This window comes from Armigeres subalbatus, chromosome 2, assembly GCF_024139115.2.
Source record: "Armigeres subalbatus isolate Guangzhou_Male chromosome 2, GZ_Asu_2, whole genome shotgun sequence".
Lineage (NCBI taxonomy): Eukaryota > Metazoa > Arthropoda > Insecta > Diptera > Culicidae > Armigeres > Armigeres subalbatus.
Window position 1 is genome coordinate 170,577,749 of NC_085140.1, and position 21,341 is coordinate 170,599,089.

A 21,341-nucleotide genomic window follows, 5' to 3' on the forward strand; every position below is an offset into this window, starting at 1 on the left:
CAACTGTCATTTTTTTTTATTCAGCTTTGCTGCGTCGCAGCATGCGTGAAAAAATAAAAATGACAGTTGTACGTTGCTTCCGTATCGAGTGGTGTGCCCCCGAAAACGCGAGCACTTTGAAACTTGGATTCTGTCAGGAGTGACCTTAACAAAATCCAGCCCTTTATACACCTGGTACTCCGTACTCCTGGTACTCCTGAGACTCCATCAGATACCGTTCTCCTGTTTACCGCCGAGTATTGTTCGCAGAACCTTACGCTCAAACATTTCGAATGCTCTCCGATTAGCCGCCTTTAACGTCCATGTTTCATGGCCGTAAAAAGCCACCGGACGAATCAGAGTAGTATACATCGCGAATTTTGTCTTCGTTTGCAGACTACGGGACTTAAGCTGGTTACGAAGTCCGTAATAAGCCCTATTTGCAGCTGCAATACGTCTTTTCACCTCGCGGGTAACATCATTATCGCACGTCACTAATAATGTTCCAAGATACACAAATTCTTACACCACTTCAAATTTTTCACCATCCAGCACCATTTCGCCATCACCATAATAAACCCACGTTGATTGCCAGCGACCATATACTTCGTTTTGCTGGTATTGATCGTGAGTCCAATCCTCGTTGTCTTCCTCTTAAAATGCACAAAAGCCTCTTCCATGGTACGGCGATCAATCCCGATAATATCGATATCGTCCGCAAATCCCAGGGTAATATGCGTTCTTGTGATAATGGTACCGCTTCCTCGAGCGCTATATTGAATCGTAGATTCGAGAGTGTATCACCCTGCTTTAATCCATCTAAGGTAACAAATGACGTTGATATTTCATCCGCAACCCTTACACTTGATTTCGATCCGTTTAACGTTATACGAATCAGCTGTATCAGTTTCGCCGGAAAACCATGTTCAAGCATAATTTGCCATAATTAATTCCGTTTTAAGGAATCTTACGTCGTCTTGAAATCAATAAACAGATGATGTGTCTGCAAGTTGTCTGTGCCCTTTCTTAAAGATAGGGCAAATGAGGCCGTCCAACCAGCTAGCAGGCATCCTCATCTTCCCATATTTTCGACACGCCATTCTTGCCAATCCAGATATGTTCAGGAGCTGCCTCCAGAGATGCATGGACGAAGGAAACTTCCCAGATCGATGGAAACGGCAGAAATTGGTGCTATTACCGAAGCCTGGCAAACAGCCGGGGATCCTTCGGCATACAGACCAATTTGTTTACTCGACACAGCTGGAAAGCTGCTAGAGAGGGTCATTCTGAATAGATTGTCGGCCTATACAGAGTGTGCTGGTGGCTTATCTAGCAACCAGTATGGCTTCCGTAAGGGCCGTTCTACCATCGAAGCAATTCGAGCGGTAACGGATACGGCCAAGATAGCGAGAGGTTTAAACAGAAGAGGTATTAGGTACTGCGCGTTGATTACACTTGATGTAAAAACGCGTTTAACAATGCTAGCTGGGCAGCAATTGCTGACTCCCTGCACCGATTGAGAGTTCCGGATTACCTGTGCAGGATACTGAAAAGCTATTTTCAGAATAGGGTGTTGTTATACGACACTGATGCTGGTCAAAAGTCGATCGTAGTGTCCGCGGGTGTTCCACAGGGATCGATCCTCGGACTGGTTCTGTGGAATATTATGTACGACGGAGTATTGCGCTTAAGTCTCCCGGCCGGAGTAAAGATAGAAGGCTTCGCGGACGACGTAATGCTAGAAGTAGCAGGTGACACTCTCGACGAAGTCGAACTGAAGGCTTCATACGCGATTGGCAGAGTGGAGGAATGGCTCAACTCGAGACGGTTATCCCTTGCACACCACAAGACGGAAGTCGTGGTAGTGCATAACCGTCATGGGTTGCAAAAGGCTAGGATAAGAGTAGGGACCTGCACAGTTAACTCCGTGAGGTCTCTCAAGCATCTGGGCGTGATGATCGATGATAAGCTCAATTTTACGAGCCACGTCGATTATGCATGTCAGCGGGCTTCATTGGCGATAAAATCTTTATCACGAATGATGTCCAACAGATCGGCGGTGCATAGTCAAGTGCGTAGGCTGATAGCTGGCGTAGCATTGTCTATCATCCGTTATGGCGTGCCGGCATGGGCCGTAGCACTAAAAGCCGAGTACAATGTAAAGAAATTGATCAGAGTACACCGGCTGATGTGCTTACGTGTCGCGAGCGCATATCGCACCATATCATATGAGGCGGTGTGCGTTATAGCTGGAATGATGCCGATCGACACACTCCTAGAGGAGGATGTGGAGTGCTACAACGAAAGGGACTCGGTGCAAGTGCGACGTGTCAAGAGAGCAGTTTCGTTGCTCAAATGGCAAAGAGCATGGGACACCGCAGTCAAAGGTCGTTGGACCCACAGACTGATTCCAGATGTGTCCAACTGGGTTGATAGGAAGCATGGTCAAGTCACCTTCCACCTAACACAGGTGTTGTCTGAACATGGCTGCTTTAAGAAATTCCTACACAGGTTTGGCTTCGCAGATTCTGCGGAGTGTCCTGAATGTGTAGGTGAGGTAGAATCGGCAGAGCATGTGATGTTCGCATGCCCGCGATTCGAGGTAGAACGCAATACCATGCTGCTTATTAGTGGTATGGATACAACCCCGGACAACCTCGTCGAGAGGATGTGCCGGAAGAAGCTATATGGAATGCGGTGAACACAGCATCTCAACAGATCATGTCGAAACTGCAGCGGTGGTGGCGTCTTGAACAAAACCAACGAGTGCAGTAAGGGCACCTGTGATGCAGTGAACACCTTGCTCACCCCGACAACCAACATGTCGCGGGTGGGCTGCGGGGGCCTCGGTATGTAGATATAGAGGTCATTGCGGTTCACGCGCGGTGGTTGTTGTCGGGGTGCTCGTCTCAACGTGAGATTATAATACGGACCGTTAGGTTACTATCATAGCTTGCGATCGACGGGTGGTGAGGTAGCCACCCTTGAAGTCGATGTTGTGTGTATTGACGTCAAGTGCGTTAGTATAGGCGTGAGCGTTCTCAATAGTCCCCCCCTGATGTATTGCTTAATTGCGGGCCGGGGGTACGGACTGGCGAAAGGGTTTTGGTTTTAGTGGGTCGGGTAAGAGTTACATGACATACCCATCCCCACACTACCTGAGTACCTCCTCAGGTGTCTGGTTGCAGATTTCCGTTTACCCTTGCTCAAGGAAAAAAAAAAATAAAAAAAAAAAAAATTTTTTTCGACATGATATGGTGCAGAACTTTTTTTTTTTTTTTTTTTTTGTATCTTTATTAAAGAGACTTTCAGCCCAAGGCTGGCTCGTCTCCGATCTGGTGCAGAACTTCATAAAGCTGTTCACTGCCATGTTTGAGAAGTTCAGCCGGGAGCTGGTTCGTCCCCGCAGCCTTATTGTTTTTCAGCTCTTTAATAGCTTCATCTAGTGTAGGCGACTCCACAGCTTGTCCATCGTTGCCAATATTTATTCTGTTCACCGATGCACCGTCACTTCCACTATTCAACAAAGTGTTGCTTCCACCTGGCAGTTATTTCGGTTTTATCTGTCCCTTCTTGGTCTTTGCACATGACGGGAGATGGCGCTGTCTTTCTACACACGCCATTCACAGACTCATAAAACCTTCGCATATCATTCTGCTCCATTTTTTCCTGCGCCTCGCTAATAACTTGTTCTTGATATTGTTTTTTATTCCTGCGGTGGGTTCGTTTCTCGGCTGCTCTTGCTTCCTTGTACCGATCTCTATTCGATTTGGTACCCGACACCAACATCCGGCTTCTAGCAACGTTCTTCTCGTCTGTCACGCACTGACACTGCACATCGAACCAACCCGTCTTGGGTCGCCTCTGTGCAGTGCCTACCACTTCCCGTGCTGATGTGCTCACCGCTCCATGGATCGACTCCCATAGATAGTTGATGTTGTCGCTAACGTTGATTTCACTTATCCGTTCGTCGAGCTTCTGGTGGTACTCAGCCGATACTCCTTCTGCCGACAATCGCTGGATATTGTAATGCAGTGTTCGCTGTGATCATTTGTTCGATACAGTTGACAACCGTGATCGAATTTAATTAACAATGAGGTAGTGAACAGAATCAATGTTCGGACCTCTGAATGTCCGCACATCGATAACATCCTAGATGGCGCCCATCCACCAGAACATGGTCTATCTGGTTGCAAGTTTCACCATTTGGGTGTCCCCAAGTGTGCTTTCGGATATTCTTTCGTGCAAAGTAGGTGCTACTGATGGCCATCCCTTTGGCAGCAGCGAAATTTACTAGCCGTTGGCCGTTGTCATTGGTAGCGGAGTGAAGGCTCTCCCTACCAATTATGGGACGGAAAAAGTCCTCTCTACCGACCTGAGCGTTAGCGTCTCCGATAACAATTTTCACGTCATGCTTTGGGCACTCTCCATAGACTTTATCAAGACATTCATAAAACGTGTCCTTCACGTCGTCGGATTTATCGTTTGTCGGTGCGTAAACGTTGATTAGGCTGTAATTGAAGAATTTGCCACGTATCCTCAACACACTCGCTTCACTCGCTTCATCTGCTTGCCCATCACTACGAAACCAACTTCATGCTCTGCTTTTCCGCCGTCGCTGTGATAGATGTTTTACTTATAGTATTGGTCGTGAGGTTCACTGCCTGTAACCGCATATTTGTCCCATCTTTGCTGGGTTTCCTATTCATATGGGACAGTTATGCGATTACAGGCAGTTCACAGCTCGGAATACACGTTCTCCGGAGGATCGGACTTCTTGAATAGCGGCCACGTTCTCTCCAACTTTCTGCAGTTCACGAGCCAGAAGGCTCACTCGTCCAGGTTCATTTAGGGTGCTGACATTCCAGGTACCGAGTTTCCAATCATAGTCCTTGTTTCGTTGCCGGGTCGGTTGCCAAAAATAACGGGTAAGAGGCTATGGATCGCGAAATTGGGGGTCTATTCTTTTACTTCAGGTATGTGAAGTGCCAATGGTACGTTTTGCCCAGCATTTGTCATGCCATTTTTTTTTTTTTTTTTTACAGAGCTGCGTTAAAGTCTGCCATCCGCTGGATGGGTGTGAGCAGAGCCGTAGCGTGGACTTCTGGCGCCCTTGGCGAAACCTTTACTGGGCGCCCCTTTCTTGCAGATGTTCAAAACAAAAACCGTAATAAAAGTAGGGAGATTTAAAAACAATTATTTGCGTGGCATACCGAATTATTTCTTTATGAATTAAGCCTCAATAACCTTAAAATGTTCCAATATAGAAGTAGGAAGTAAGGATTACTAAAAGTCATAAAATTCCTAGAAATCCATTGAAATTTTCCTGATTTTTTGAATTCAATAAACCTACGCAAATATCTACTTGATCCAGTAGTGCCCGGATTCTCGGCAAAAAAATTCAGACTCGCTTGTTGTGAATTCACGCACAAGTGGATCTAGCTAGGCCAAAAATGTGTGCTGGTCGGTGATTGGAGGGGATTAGTACAAAAGGCCGAACATGTTCTAGCATACCACAAAAAGCTGAAAACCCAAAAGGCTGAACCATGAAAGGCCGAATGGTACTAAAGTCTGAATCTCAAAATGCCGAATAATACGAAAGGCCGCATCATTACAAAATTTTCAATCTTTCCACCAAGAGAACTTGGAATACTAAAACAATTATCCTTCATTTTTATTATGCTATCCCATAAAGAAAAACTTGACAACGTGTTTTGCAACTACTAGCGATCTAATCAATTTTATTTTCATTATTATCTTATTTATTGAAAGAAGATGTATGATGGTGTTGACAGGCTCAATCTTCATCACAGTAATGAAAGGATGTACATAACTGAACTAAATATTAGGTTAGCAGTTTTAAGTAACGGAGTAATCCAAGAGGTCTCTTGTTTTCTTCCTTTGTTGATGTAGTAAACTAATCATCATCATCATTAGTATTAGGAAAAGTCAAATTCTGAAATCTGATGCAAGAACCCGAGTTGAATTTCACTGGATGCATGGCTCATAGAACTGATTCGCCGATTTGCATCAATGTACGAGTGGTGCCACTATGGGGGATCCCCATACAAGCGAGCGGTCAAAAATAAAATTGGACTTTTAAAGTGATTTTCCACTTAGTTTTAGCTGTGTATGGTCGAAATAGCATGAATATACAATTTCCAACCCCCCCCCCCTTTGGGGATCGTCTATGAATTACGTAATTATTTTTTTCATAGGTTCGATTAACGTGACAAAGCAAACCTATTTGGGAAGTTGAAATTTCGTGCGTTTTCTTAAGGAGAAGGAAGGGGGCTGTACAAAAACTAAGTTCAGCAATTTATGGACATTATGGCGGCGATCATGTTAAATGACATTAATTTCATGACATTCCGTGATATTTTTTGTTCTCACTCTCATGCCTCACAATTTGTATTTAGAACAATTTGTTTGACAAAGTACTAGGATCTGAAGGATCATAAAGCATTAAATGTTAATCAAATAATCAGAATTGAAAATAACTTTTGAAAAAGGGTATTAGCAAATTAGAAATCGCAATCCCATGACATTTTACGTGTACAAGTTATTCAAAAATGAGATTAATATATTCTCAAAAATGTGGACATTCATTGTGGAATGTAAGAATGCTCCATTCTTCCGAAAAGCAAAATTCTTTAATTTAAATAACAACACTATTTGAATTACTTTTGATTTGTTTTCATGATTTCTACAAGTTATATACAGCATCATTCTTTTCTGTGTCAAGGTTTAAGTCTTCAATGATATTTTCTTCAATTCCATCAACGATGGAAGATGAGATAAATTCATCTAAAGTATTAGAAGATAAAGAACTTTTGAAAATCTTCAAATATTACAAAATTACGCATGGCATAAGAATAACTAAGTGAAAATTTTTTCCAACGTCTCCTCGTTATCCAAATCGAGCTTAAAATGGATCTGATTCATGTAAAGGCACGAAGGAAAATGTCAACATTTGCCTCTCTTGATCATTTTCTTGCATTATGAGTTCTAAATTTCTTCAACTGTTTATATTGACTTTCCGCTGGTTGTTCAGCCAGTGAACCTCAAAGTGTAGATGAGTGAATAAATATTTCCCTACCATTAGCCAGACATTCATGAACACTAGCAGGAATTTCATACGCTCCGTTCTAACTAAGCTATTGTTCGTCCTTACTTTTGCAACAAACATGTCGGACAATACTGACCCCAGCAGACTTATAAATATTTACATATTATGAAATCTCACCTTTAGTACACCATCAGCAGCTAATGAATAGCTCAGAAAATTAGGTTTAGAGAATGACTCAAACCACTCAAGCCCCAAACGCATTTCAGCGGAATGGCGACGGAAACGGTAAAATTTGACAGGAAATATATGAGCGAACTGTTAAATCCTTCCGTTACCGTTGTGCTGCATTGCATTAGGGGTTTTATTCATTTACTCCTTTGAAAAGTTAATTAAATGAGCTCAAATGGTTATAAATAAAGTCGAAGTTATTACCAATAAATGTATTTTGACCATACCCTTTGAGCGCATAGTTCAGTCTGACCCATTTTCAATAGGGAAACGATGGGACTAGATTTCCCGTCGAATGAAACTTGTTGCGAGAAAATCGGACACAAATAAGTGTCTAAATGGCGATTGCGTTCTTTTGCGCACATACATACAGACGCGCATGCACACACATACAGACATCACCTCAATTCTTCGCGCTGAGTTAGTTGATATATACCACTAGGGGTCTCCGGGCCTTCTATCAAACATTCGTTTTTGGAATGAGCATTAACCTTGGAGTACGAGAGAGGCAAAACACGGTAAAAAACAAATGAAAAAATCAGAGTGACTTAACTCTGTTAATTGCAAATACTGGCAAGAAATTCTTTCGGGACATTTTAGTCGAAGCTTTGTCCTTGATGTGTATCATAAAAGAACCTGGGATTCCTGAGGAAAAAAGTTCTTCACTATCAAAGTTGAAAATAGCGTCGTTTTGGAAAAAATATTGCTTCCGCATTTTTTCAATTTTTTTCACAGTGTAACCATTAGTTTTTGCACACCATTTAAAAAGCTTATACAATAACCTTTGTAATGATGTATTAACATTGAAGAAAAAACATTTAAAAAATATTTCAATAAATAGTTGAAAATAAAATATTTTTTCAGAAAATTTGCTAACTTTTTTACCCATTTCTGACTTTGCCACCTTATATCTTTGGAACTAGTGCACCTAGAGACTTCAAATTCAGAATTTCTCTTAATTAGAGTATTGACAATGGAGAGAAAATATTTTAAAATAATTCGGAAGACATGACATTTTCGATTAATGACCGCCCGAAATCCTATAGTGGGTGCGCTTCATGACGCATGGCTGTGCCAATGATGCGCAAACTCACGATCTAATTCCAATTATTATGTTTTTAGCTAAAATCTTTATAATTCACGATAGCACGGTGTTCCCAATTGTATTTCATTTTCTACTAAGTCCTAAGACCCGACGAACTTCGTTTCGCCTAAAATTGATTTATTCTCTGATTTCTTCCCGTGTGATGCAGGAATTTCAGTTTCATTTGTATGGGAGCCCCTCTTTCCAGAAAAGGGGGGGTTACCACCGAAACATATCTTCTCTTCAAAAATCTCCACATGCCAGATTTGGTTCCGTTTGCTTGATTAATTCTCGTGTTATGAATAAATTGGTGTTTCATTTGTATTTCCAAAGGATGGAGAGGACTCGAACCATCTTAAGAACCTTCATCGGCTCCAAAAGCCTATGTATGCTAATTTCTACGTCGATCGTCGATTTCGTCGTCGATCGATTACCGAGGAAATAGTCTGATCGCTTGAATCTGAATCACTTTGAACCAGTGAGTTTGAAAATATTTTGTGATCATTTCCCATAGCGACATTCTTGGTTTTGGCGCCCTTGGCGGGGACCAACCTAGCCAACCACACGCTACAGCGCTGGGTGTGAGAGACACTTTTAGCAAAATTGTTACAGCCCGTGTCCTGAACAGCGAATGAAATCAATCATTGGACTTTTTATTATTGTTCTGATCGCACTTGTATCCAGTTGCGAAAAGCATTTTTGTTTTCGCTTGTAACGACTGTGAGAAATGTATGCCATATTGAGAGCGTATTCTGCAATCCTGATCCAGATTGATGTCCAGACTCAAGAAAAAAATCTTTGTCTGCATTGCTGCTTAGACATAATTGTAAATCGATTAAATGGCATAAAAGGATGTGGCCCAGTCGGTGTTGAACTTAGTCTGTAGATTAAAAAAAACACCTTAATAATGACTAAAAAAAATGTGGCCCAGTAAGCGGATAATTAACAAAGGTATTTTTTAGCTCATTGATGTAGTTTTATCACAGCAAAGAAAACTAATTTGAGAATTTGTATTTGAACAAAGAATGTTTATTCCTAATTGAATATACCCACATAAAGAATATCGCTCGAGCCACGGTAATTGCTCCGTTTTTGCTAGTCCACGAGTAATCATTTTAATTTTTCCTCTTCTACATCACCTTTCTATCCTTTCTATCTACAGAGTACAACGAGGAAATGCTTTCGTGGAAGGAGCAAAAAATGATCGCCAAGCATTTTAATCCACCGGAGAAGTAGGAGGAAAAACGGACTTCCCACCAACCCAGGACCCAACATACGTACTCTGCTGCAGTAATAAGGCGAGTTTGGTGCCACGTTCCTCCGAGAAACCAATTAAATCTCACTGTTTAGACACCATGAAACACCGGCATCAGCGCCATCATCACATTTTTCTACATCGTCTAGGATTTAGCCATATCTATGTATGTACCGCATCAATTTGTTTCCTGGAAGAGATGATCCATCGCGTTTTTGTGTGTTGTTATGTGTGCGCATTTGTACGGAAATTTAAATATAGCTGTATGGTCATTGTTTATCGAAGCATCCCACCAGAACACATTTTAAATTTTGAACCTCTAAGTAAACTATGTGCGTTATAATAACGTTGAATGTCTTGTATTAAAAGATGGAATTAACTAAGATATTTAAAAAAAAAAGGCGGATTGACTGATGGACTACCAATTAACATAGAATCACTCTAGAATTCATCGAGAAATCGATAATAAAAAAGAAATCATCTATCTGAAAAGACTTCAAAGGTATCAATTTATGAATCATTTTATAGTGGAATATAATAAACATCTGAATAGGGCCACCAGTGTCAATAGATTCTTGTTAATCGATAATTGTGGATGTGATGCGCTTTAATTTCCAAAAAAAATCACATCCGACGTAAAGAATAAGGCGTGTCTGCGTGGTTTTATGGTTGGTGTGTTTCGAAGAGGATAAGATATCTGGAAAATTTGGACTAGAACTAACCATTGCTGCTTCATAACATCATCAAACATCTGTATCCCAAATAAATACAAGAATCTGCTTAAATTGTCAAAATTAGGCGACCTTCATCACTAAGAGTACTGATGGCATCCACAAATTGCAGCGCTAATGAAAAATACTTCTGTGACTTCCTTCATCTTCTTTAATTTACCACCTGGGAATTTTCACATTGCAACTGTGCGTTCATTAAATACAATTCCGCACAGTAAGACTTCAGAACCTTTCGTGCATTCGCTTATTCGTTTACTGTGTGGCTAGCAGACTGTCTTGAAAAACAATTCGACATAAATTTCTCATACGCTTTAAGGTTTTAAACTCATTGGCAATAGACAATTTGTAGAAATGAATCCGTGATCCGTGCAACTCAAGTGTGTAGCTGTTGCAATTTTTAAAATATCGCTTATAAACGGAGTAATCTTCAATGTCGTAAACCCATGTATTGGCGCTATAACATTTATTGAACGCATAACAAAGTAGCATGCTTGCTACCATTTTCTCTAAAATCTCACACAGTTTCCTATTTTCAAACAATAAGGCACGATTTCTCCCCACATTGGGTAAAACAGAAATAATGTAGCAAATTCTTCCTCGAGAAGAGATTTGTAACCCCCACTCCAAAGAAGTGATGATTAATATCTTTCCTTGGAGAGATCACAGTGTAAAGACTTCATTGAGCCAACTCGATAGAATGAATCGCCTGCTTCGAGCGTAATTACAGCGGCACACTAGGAGTTAACTTTCTGAAATCAGTATGGCGAAAAGCATCTAAGGTTCGATTTCTCAAAATTAAGCACCTTCATCGAAAATATATTTGGTAGGCATAGTAGCGGACACCTTCCTACATAACCGGTACCAAATAGTTTTTCATGAAAAGTTCCTAATTTTGAGAAAACTCGCATTAGATGTCTTTCGCCATACAAATTTCTGGCGGTTAACTCATGCTGGCTATTTGCGCATATACGATAGCGCCTGGATGTGGAAGCGGCGAGTAGAAAATCAGCTACTGCCAATAATGAATTGGTTTAAAAGTTTTAGCAGATAGTTAACGTATTTTTTGAAGTTATCTAAAAGTGAAGGGGCAGGTGTTTGAAAAAAAAACCTATAGCAACATTTATAGCGTTTCGTCAAAAATGATCATTCAAATTCTGGTAGACGACTAACTTCGACAAATTATGGTTTTTTTTCTGTATGTGTGTATTGAGGTATCCCTAGCAGCACAATTCTGGTTGATTCAGTTGCAGCAACTGTAATGTGACACAATTTGGTCACATACAAGTCACAGACACATGTCTATAACAAGTGTGTTACTCGGGATTTAACAGTCAACATTAAACTACATTCAACTCGTAGAAAACAATACGCGTGATTGAAGATCAAATATAATGTTAATGATTGCAAACTTATTACATGAACTTATTGCAAACAACGCTTTTTACAAATTTTCAAAAAGGCTAAGGTTTCAAATACGCATCCTACGACACTGGTAGCCCTAGACGAAATAACACAAGTTCACCTTAAAAATCAAAGACCATCCGACATTACCCGAACTTATAAATATAGAAATAGATAGTGTTAAGTATCAAGCTGCGTCAACGGAATATCCCTTCCACCTTGGAGCATGCCAGAGCCTCTCTGGGCCGAGTGCCACTCGAGAGCAGCGCCTTATTTTATACAAGTGGCCAGCGGATAATGATGCCCAACGAAGGACCAAAAGGCATTCCTTATTTAGCACTTTTGTATCGCCAAAGTCAAGGCAAAGATGAAACGAACCGTTGACGTTCTCATCGTCGTTGCAACGAGAGTGCGGATTTTTTTCTCAATACACAAGGCTAGGTGTAGTTGGTACAAGTTAGTGGGAAGCAGCAACAAAGATGCTGGAGATCAAGTTTATGAGTGCCGTTTTATTACCGAGGGCGCCTTAGGCAGGGAAAGGCCTTTAAACAGTGTACATAAAGGGGGGAAATCTGTTAATGAGTAATGCGGAAGCATAATTAATTGGGTGAAAATAAATTATCGGTCAGTGTAACTGAAGGCATAATGACAAACAAGAAAATAATACTCACTACAGATGGATGGTCAGGTAAAAAGCATAAGAGAAATTTACTTCCGGAACATGGTTCTCAATTATTAAATCATTCAAACAATGTTTTACCTATCAATTTTTGATAAGAACTGGAAATACATTCGAAAGGAAGTTGTATATTTGTAAACTACATGTTCTATTGTTTAATCAAAATTATGATCGCAGCAGTAAGTAAATCGCACATATATTGTCATGAAAAGGACTGGATCCCGGATGACGTGTGTTTCAAAAAGGCCAAAGTAAACAACAGCACGATATAAAAATCAATTTTAAATGTGTGATACCAAACTAATTAACGAAAGGCGAGCAATTGTGACAGTAGAAATCAAAATATATTTGTAGTTCACCGACATAGCCAAGAGTTGTATGTTTATCCGAAAGTCCATGTTGTGTAGCAGAATAACTTACTTATGGAATCAATGGAGCTGTAGACTTCCCTCGTCACGAGATAATGCATTGCAGTAAAGGTAAATAATAAGTGCTTGATGTAGTGCTTCTGTAACTCACATTGCCTCGTTAGAAACAGTGTGATTTTCATCAGTAAAGAAGACTAAGGGAGACTTGATCCGCTTTCCAATGGAAAGTTTCCATATTTCTAATACATCCCGTTTAAAATTAGTAAATTTGGAGATTTTTCATTACAAGGTAAGGCCGGAGGAATTTTTATTAACTTCTTCTGTCTCCGCCCTCCTCAGAATTTCGTGGAAAAATTTGATTATTTGAGGGGGATCTGAAATTTGAAACGAAAAATTAATAAAAAGCACAAAATAATTTTCTTATCAAAATTCAGAACTTTGTTCAAAAATTCTTCATGAAAACTGATTAAGTCTTTCGATTTTATAAATTTATTCATTTATTTTTTTATTTTCTATTTGGAATTGAACATCGAAAACCGTTTAATCGAACATACCATTTGGATAAAACCCAAATTGGTCGTTTTGCAGAAAGATCCAATTGATCAAACAAGTTATGCGGGGGAAAAATTCATTGGCTGAACACGTTATATGGCAAGAAATGTCACCAAATGGCCCTTTCTGCCAAACACCCATATCAGAACAAACTGACCTATTCTGCCAAACGACTTTTTTTGGTTGAACCACATTTTCTTACAAATGAAATTTTCGATCAGAACGGTATCGGCTTAATGGCTTGTTTGACAAAACAACTTTTGACCAAACGGCCCTTCCCGCCGTTTTGAACAAAAGTCATTCGGCGAAAACCATTTGTTCGAATGTCACTTGGCCGAACAACACGTTAATCCGAAAATCATCTAGCCGAATTCAATATGGCAGAAACGAACGTTTGGTCAAAACGGTTATTAGGTCGAAAATGGTTTGGCTGAAAATGTTATTTGGCCGAAACTGAGCCGAAACTAACATACGGTCGAAAGGTACATAAGGGCTAACTGGCCCGAAGTCATTTGCCTTTATAGGCCGTATGAGACTAATGGCCATTTCGGCCCCAAAGCATTTTCAGCCTCACAACTTTCTTGGCCAACGACATATTCGGCGGTTAACCATTTCTGAAAAATGGCAGTTTCAGACAAAAAAACATTCGGCCAGATGGACTAATGATTTGCTCGGTTAAATTGTGTGTTTGGTCAAATAAGTTTTGGTCATATTGTCTTCGGTCGTTTGATTTCAATGAAAAAAATACTTTGGATATCAACAAAAATCCTTAGGAATATCCTCGAAAATTTTTCGAAAAATCCAATCGCCAATTTTTGCGTGACGTACTTTATGGATCTACCCTTTTCAGATTTTTCTCGCATTTTCCGTGCAATTCTTCATAATTCCCAGGGAAAATTTTTCATCATAAACTTTCAAGGCGATTAACTCGGGATATCAACCGGAATATTTAAGGAATTTCAAAGAGAAATCTTTGGATTTCAATGTAAAATTTTTCAGAATTTCTATTGGAAGTACTTCTTAGTTTGGACGGAAAGCATTTCGAAATTTTCACGAGAGATTTCACTGGTATGTACTTCAGATTATGTTTACTATTTATTTCTTAAAATTAAATTTTAAGATTTTAAACGATGCAAAAATGTCGACGGCGGCATGATTCCAAAAACTTTTGGCGGAGACGGAATGGTGCGGTGGCGCACAACTCTACATATGTCGTAAATTGTCGTTTATAGATTCATCAGAAGACTATTTTCGAGAAATCGTTAAGAAAAAGCTGAGCAAACTGAGATGTCCACCCTAAGACTACTCCTGAAGCACCCTTCAAGGGTCTTGGAAGGCAACTAAGATCTATTGTGCTTAACAAATTCATAAGAAGTTTATTCGTAAAGAATCATGAAGAATGAGCGTACGCATTACACGCTTCAGCCTGCAAACATAAACTATTCCTCCTACAGATTCACCTGGGGGAACTTCTTGATGTTTCAGAAGTTGCCAATGAGGTCTTTGGTACTTTACAGACTCACTAGAAGTTTATTCATAGGAAATCTTGCATAAAGAACTGTCGCATGACACGTTTTGGTCTACAAACAGGAATGTTCCCTTCTACAGGTTCTCCCTGAGAATCCTGTGTTGTTCCGGAAGTGGCCAAAAAGCTCTTTTTCCTCTTACAAAGACGTCACAGGTTTATTCGCCAGACACCGTGAAGAATCGCATGATCTGTTTTGTTCTTCATGAATATCTCTTTCTTTTGATATAAGAACATGAAGTTTAGCTCAATTAATCATCAGATATTTGAATTTCTATACTTTCATTGCATAAATACCACACATATAACCCCATTGTACCTTGAGTAGTAGGTCCAAATTAAAACTAATACATTTGGGTAATGAAAGAACATAACAGCTTTCGATTGGAACCTGTTTATTGAAAATACAAAATGAGTAAAAATAGAGTAAAAATGCCGTTTTTTGGCCAAAACTGCCAGAAATAGATGGGTGCCGTGAACAAACGAGTTTTGGTCAAATTCCTTATTTCCCTTATATACCCTTAAAATTTTTCTTCTAGTATAAAAACATGGAATGTAGTCAAGTGGATTCCTGAGATATTGAATTTAATGCCTTTTTTCTGGAAAAAAAAATCCCATTGTGCAATGGGTTGAGCATACTGGATGACATTGCTCATAAATCATAGTCAATTTTGTTTTAGCACGGGGGAGTGGTCTTGCTTCACAACCCTATTCAAATGTTGAGCGTTTCATGAAAACTGCATTATTACATGCCGAAGTTTATTTTTCAAAATAAAGTGATGTATGGACGAGACTTCCGCAATACTCAAAGCAAATTTCCGTTCATTTCCGCTTGAGTAGGGCACATACTGAAAATGTATACTACCCCCAGAAGCACCTAAAATATTTTTCTGGTTTTTAGGTATTTTTTCAGCTAAAGTTGTAGAGTAAGCACTATAAACATCCTAGTATCAATGACAAAGTGGTAGATAATAGTCTAAAGAAGCTATTAACGACTATTGCTTCCAAGAGCGTAGCCAGAGGAGGTCAGGGAGGGGCTAATTGGTGGAAAGATTGAACGGGTACTGAAATGAATTCCTTTAAACATGTGCACTTTACGTTCCAATCATATTCAAAAATAGGTGGTTGAATTCAAAAGATTCCCAAAAACTTATTAGGGTATCCAGGATCCATAATATATGAAAGTTCGAAACAATTCGAAGCATTTTGGGCTCAAGAATTCTCCTTGAAATCCTTTTAGAAGCTCCTTATCCACAAATTTCTCTGATTATCTGAAAATTATTATCTGAAAAACCGTCACTATATTTTTTAGGAAATTCCTTGAAGATTTCTTTTCTCCTCTCCAAGTTTTACTTTTAGACATTTCTTCGGCTATTCTTCCAGGACAATCTCCGGTATTTCCTTCAGGAATGCATTCGAAAGTTTCTTCAAGAATACATACGGAATTTCCTCCTAAAATTCCACCAGAAGTTTTATCAGAAATTTATGAAGGAGATCCTCCGATTTCACTACATAATTTCACTTGCGAATCTATCAGAAATTCCTTCGGAAATTCTTCTAGGAACTTTTACGGGCATTCCTCTAGGAACTCTTCCTTCAATTCCTCCGGGATAGCTTCCAGGAATGTTTAGGGGAATACCTCCATAAATTCAATAGCGAAATCCTCTAGGATTTCACTCTGGAATTCTTTTCGCAATTACTTCAGAATATCCTTCAATAATTCCTCTAGAAATTTCTCCAGGAATTCGTCCAAGTATTTCCCCGGAAAATCTTCCAGGTATTTTTTCAGGAATTCCTTCAGGTACTTCTCCGCAAATTTTTCCGCGGAATTGTCCAAAAAATCTTTTTGGACTTCACTCGGAATTCACTCCAAAATTTCATTCGGAAATTGATTCGAGAGTTCCTCCAAGATAACTTCCAGGAATTTCTGCAGAACAAACCCCGGGAATTCATCCGGTAATTTCTTCAGTAATTCATCTGGGAATACTTTCAGTATTTCATCTGGGAATTTCCTTGTAGGAATTCCTCCGGAAGTGCTTGTGGTAGTTTCTCAGGGAGCTCCTCCAGAAGTTTTTCCATGAGTTCCTCCGGGAATCCTTCCATGAACTTCACGGGAAATGGGTTTCCAGAAGTTCCTTTAGAAATTCAACTCCGGTTATTCCACCGGCTGTTCCTCTGAAAATTCCTCCGGAAGTTCCACCAGTAGTTCCTCCGGGAATTCATTCAGGCTTTCTTTCAGGAATTCATTTGGGCTTTCTTTAGGAATTTATCCACAAACTCCTCCAGAAGATCCTCGGAGAATTTTTCTGGGAGTTCCTCCGGGAGGTTCTTTAAGAATTTTTCCAGGAGTTCCTCCTGAAATTCTTAAGGTACTTCATTTGGAATTTCATACAGGAGTTCTTATGAGAGTTCCTCCAGGATTCCCTCCGGAAATTCTTCCTGAAGTTCTTCAAGAAATTCCTCCAGAAGTTCCACCGGCAGTTCCTCGGAGGAACTGCCGGTGAAACTCCCGGAGGAATTCTCGTAGAAACTGTCGGTGGATCTCCCGGAGGAGTTCCCGAATGAATTGCCGGAGGAGCTCCCGTAAGAACTCCCGGTGGAATTTCAAGAGGAATTCCTAGGAGAATTCTTAGAGGACCTCCCGGAGAAACTACCAGAGAAAGTATCAGAAGAACTAACCCGAGCAGCACAAGTCAGACAAAAATGGTTGCAGCAACTTGATTGTGACTAAATCTGGTCACATATGAGTTGCAGCAACCTATGTGAAGCATGTGTGCTGCTAGGGTAAGAATCAGCTAAGTTTCTGAAGAAAGCCTAAATGATTTCTTGAAAAAAGCCTGAATTATTTCCTGGAAGAACTCCCGGAGGAATTCCCGGAGAAACTCCCAGATGAATTGCTTTTGAAATTCCCGGAGGAACCCTCGGAGGCATTCTCGAAGGAACTCCCGGAGGAATTTTTGAAGAAACTCCCTTGAGAATTTTCAAAGGAACCCCCGAAAGAACTGCCAGCGAAACTCCCAGAAAAATTCTAGGAAAAAATCTTGAATAATTCATCTTATAGACCAGCGGCTCTCAGCCTGGGGTACATGTACCCCTAGGGGTACCTTCGCTGGCCCCAGGGGGTACCTCGGAGAAAAAAACATAATGACGGATGTATTACAATTCCAATCAAAACTTATTGATCAAGTTTTGATATGTATAATTATATAATAAATAAAACCTTTCCGTCAAATTTTTTTATACACTCAATCGATTCTTTGTTTTATTTAAGATGGTTATACAACAAAGCCAGAAATCGGCCATCTTGGAGACCACGTGCTTTTTATAGTGATTTTTCAAGAGCACGAATTGAGAGAACCACATTGCCCACGGGGATGGAACATTCGTAGATCGTTTGCTTACTTATGGTAAACAATCGACTTTAATTTCAGCATTTTACGAGAATTATTACGCTAGATTTGAACTTTTGATAATAGGAGTAGAAAACCGTGTGGTGAATTCAAAATTCACCACATGGCTTGATTGTATAATCACCTTAAGGCTCAAATTACTGTCATCCAGTCATTGACGAGAAAGACAGACACGTGCTCCTACCACCCCCAGTAATAAAACCACCCACCGAGGAGAAAAAGCATTCTCCAGCTGGATAGGGGAAGTATTTTTGTTTCAAAACTACATCATCCAATAGCGAAAACATAACTATATCCGGTGGATGCTTCATTTGGTTGTATTTCGCTTAAGTTTTCAAAAAACTGCCTTTTGCAACACTTTTGGCCAAGAGGGGAAGTCGACGATTTACTCTCACGCTCTCTTATATATAACTTTTAACTTTCATAATATAATATTCAACTTTCCAAAGAACCCATATTTGTTAAGCCATCTGAGAATTCTCTTTAACGAACATCGGGTGAATTTTTCAGGCCGGTTCACACGTGCAGCACCGATTTTGTTTTCGATTTTTCAAATAGCTGGAGGCTTAAAAAATATGGATTCTTCGAGAAAGTTGACCTTAAATAAGCCAAACAATCGACTGAGACAATAAAACGAGATACAAATAATGACGGGAAAGGTCAATTATGTATTTTTTTTATTTCAGACCTTTGTTTGTACACATTAAGCATGGCGATTAATACATCAAACCCTATTGAATCCTACCCTCTAAAACCAGCACAGTATATGAAGAGCTGTGCGACAAATGATCAAAAGGGCAAAACGTTGAATGAACAAATTATAGAAATCTTCAATGCAATCTACCTATTCCGATCAAAATATTGAATAATATCTTAACAACATGCTTCTGACATAGAATCTAAAGTCTGAAGGTACGCAAGCCTCCATTTGGGAGGCACGAAGGCCTCCATTCAAGCAGCTCGAAGCATCCTTTATAGAGGTTCGGAAGCATCCTTTCAACGTGGCTTGGAAGCTTCCCTTCGAGTGGCTCGAAAGCCTCTTTTCAAGATGCGCGGAAGCCTAAGAGGCTCAGAAGCCTCCTTTCAAGAGGTTCGGTAGCCTCCTATCAAAAAGCTCAGAAGCCTCCCTTCAAGAGGCTACTTTCAGCCGCCTTTAAAGAGGCTCGGAAGCCTCCCGTCGAGTGGCTTGGAATTATTCTTTCAATAGGCTTGGAAGCATACTTTCAAGACCTTAAGAAGTCTCTTTTTAAAAGGCTCAGAAGTCTCCTCCGCCTTTCAAGAGGCTCTGAAGCCGCCCTTAAGATGCTCGGAAGCCTTGCTTCAAGAGGCTCGTAAGAATCCTTTCAAAATGCTCGAAAGCCTCCTTTCAAAAGGCTTGGAAGTTTCCCGAAATTCTTCTTCCAAGTGGCTTGGAAGCGAATTTTAAGATACTCAGAAGCCTCTTTTTGAGTGGTTCGAAAGCCGCTTTGAAAAGGCTGTGAAGCTTACTTTCAAGGCGCTCGGATGCCTCCTTTCAAGAGGCTCTGAGGCTCCCTTTCAAGGGCTCAAAAGTCGCCTTTCAAGAGGCCCGGAAGCCTTACTTCAAAAGCGACGGAAGTTTTTTTTTTGTCTTTATTATCGCGACTTCCAGCCCGAGGCAGCGACGGAAGTCTTTTTTCAAGAGGCTCAGAAGGCTCCTTCCAAAAGGATCCATAAGCCTCCTTTCAAGAGGCATGTAAGCTTTCCTTTAAGAGGCATAAAATTCTTCTTCAATGAGGCTTGGAAGCATGTTTTCAAGATGCTCAGAAGCCTTCCTTAAAGAGGCTCGGAAGCATCCATTGAAGAGGCTCGGAATTCTTCATTCAAGAGGCTTGGAAGCATACGTTCAAAGTGCTCAGAAGCCTCCTTTTAAGTGGCTCAAAATCCGCATTTCAAGAGGCTCTTAAGCCTCCCTTCAAGAAGCTCGGAAGCCTCCCTATTATTGGCTTGAAAGCCTTCCTTCAAAAGGCTTGGAAGCCACCAATAGTCAAATAAGGCCTGTAGGAAGCACAATGTGCAAATTTTCTTTGAATTGGATTGTTTTACGGAATAATGCAAACTTCAGCCAGCTTCATGGAGAGCTATATATCCCGTTAGCATTCATTTTCATTTACAGCAGAAAAAATAGGGGGTACCGTCAACTGGGGGGAAGATGATCATTGAGGTGAAGATGATCATTTGATGTGTCAGTCAAAAGTGACAAATTTTTTTATGAAACGGTAATCAACAATATTCTCAGTTCAAGTAATGTTACCGCTAGGTAGAAATCCGAGTTTTTCGATTATAATCATGAAAATGTATTTTGTGGAAGAAAGAGAGAGATAGTCATAAATGACGCTATTTTCGTTTCAAATATTGACTTCGTAGACTTCTTTTCGTAGGAAATTCAACATTCATACAAATAACCTAGTGTATTTTGACTACTAGGTCATAATGATTTTAGTAGAGCTGTCTTGATCAACTTCACCCCAAACCAGATTACTCAAAAAATGTGTGATAATTTAATTTATTTTAATAAATGCGAACGCATTTCAGAAAACTAAAGTTGTTGATTATTGCAACGTATACCAGTACATGTTTTGAAAATATTTGTTTCGATTTAAAATGTAAACAAACATTGTTATTGCATGTTTTGTCTTAAAAATGATCATCTTCCCCCCAGTTGACGGTACCTCAATTAATGCAAAAGTTTGAAGGGGTAGCTCTTAAGAAAAAGGTTAAGAACTGCTGTTATAGACCAATCTCGTCTAGCTGAAACCTTTGTAGGGGTATGTAGCTGGATCATCATCATTATCAGAGGATCTCCCGGAGAATTCCCTGAGAAGTTCCCCGAGAAATTCTCGGATGAGCTTCTTGAGGAATTTCTATATAAACTCCTGAAGAAGACTAAATGAATTCCAGAAATAAAGCCTGAATGAATTCCCGGAGGGAATTCTGGAGAAATTCCCGGAAGAATTTGCAGAGGAACCCCCGTAGGAACTGCCGATAGAACTACCGGAATAATTCTCGGAGGAAATCCTAGAGGAATACCTGAAGGAACTG

General features: G+C 40.1%; 1 protein-coding gene across 1 annotated transcript in view; it reads left to right on the forward strand.

The window, feature by feature from the left end:
* LOC134211180 (uncharacterized) overlaps nt 1-12,792 on the forward strand; it is a 68,422-nt gene extending 55,630 nt beyond the window's left edge. The window contains exon 9 of the mRNA XM_062687855.1: nt 9,523-12,792. Within this exon, the coding sequence (XP_062543839.1) occupies nt 9,523-9,596 (74 nt within the window). The 3' untranslated portion in view covers nt 9,597-12,792. The remainder of the gene's footprint in view (nt 1-9,522) is intronic.
* The last annotated feature ends 8,549 nt before the right edge of the window (nt 12,793-21,341 follow it).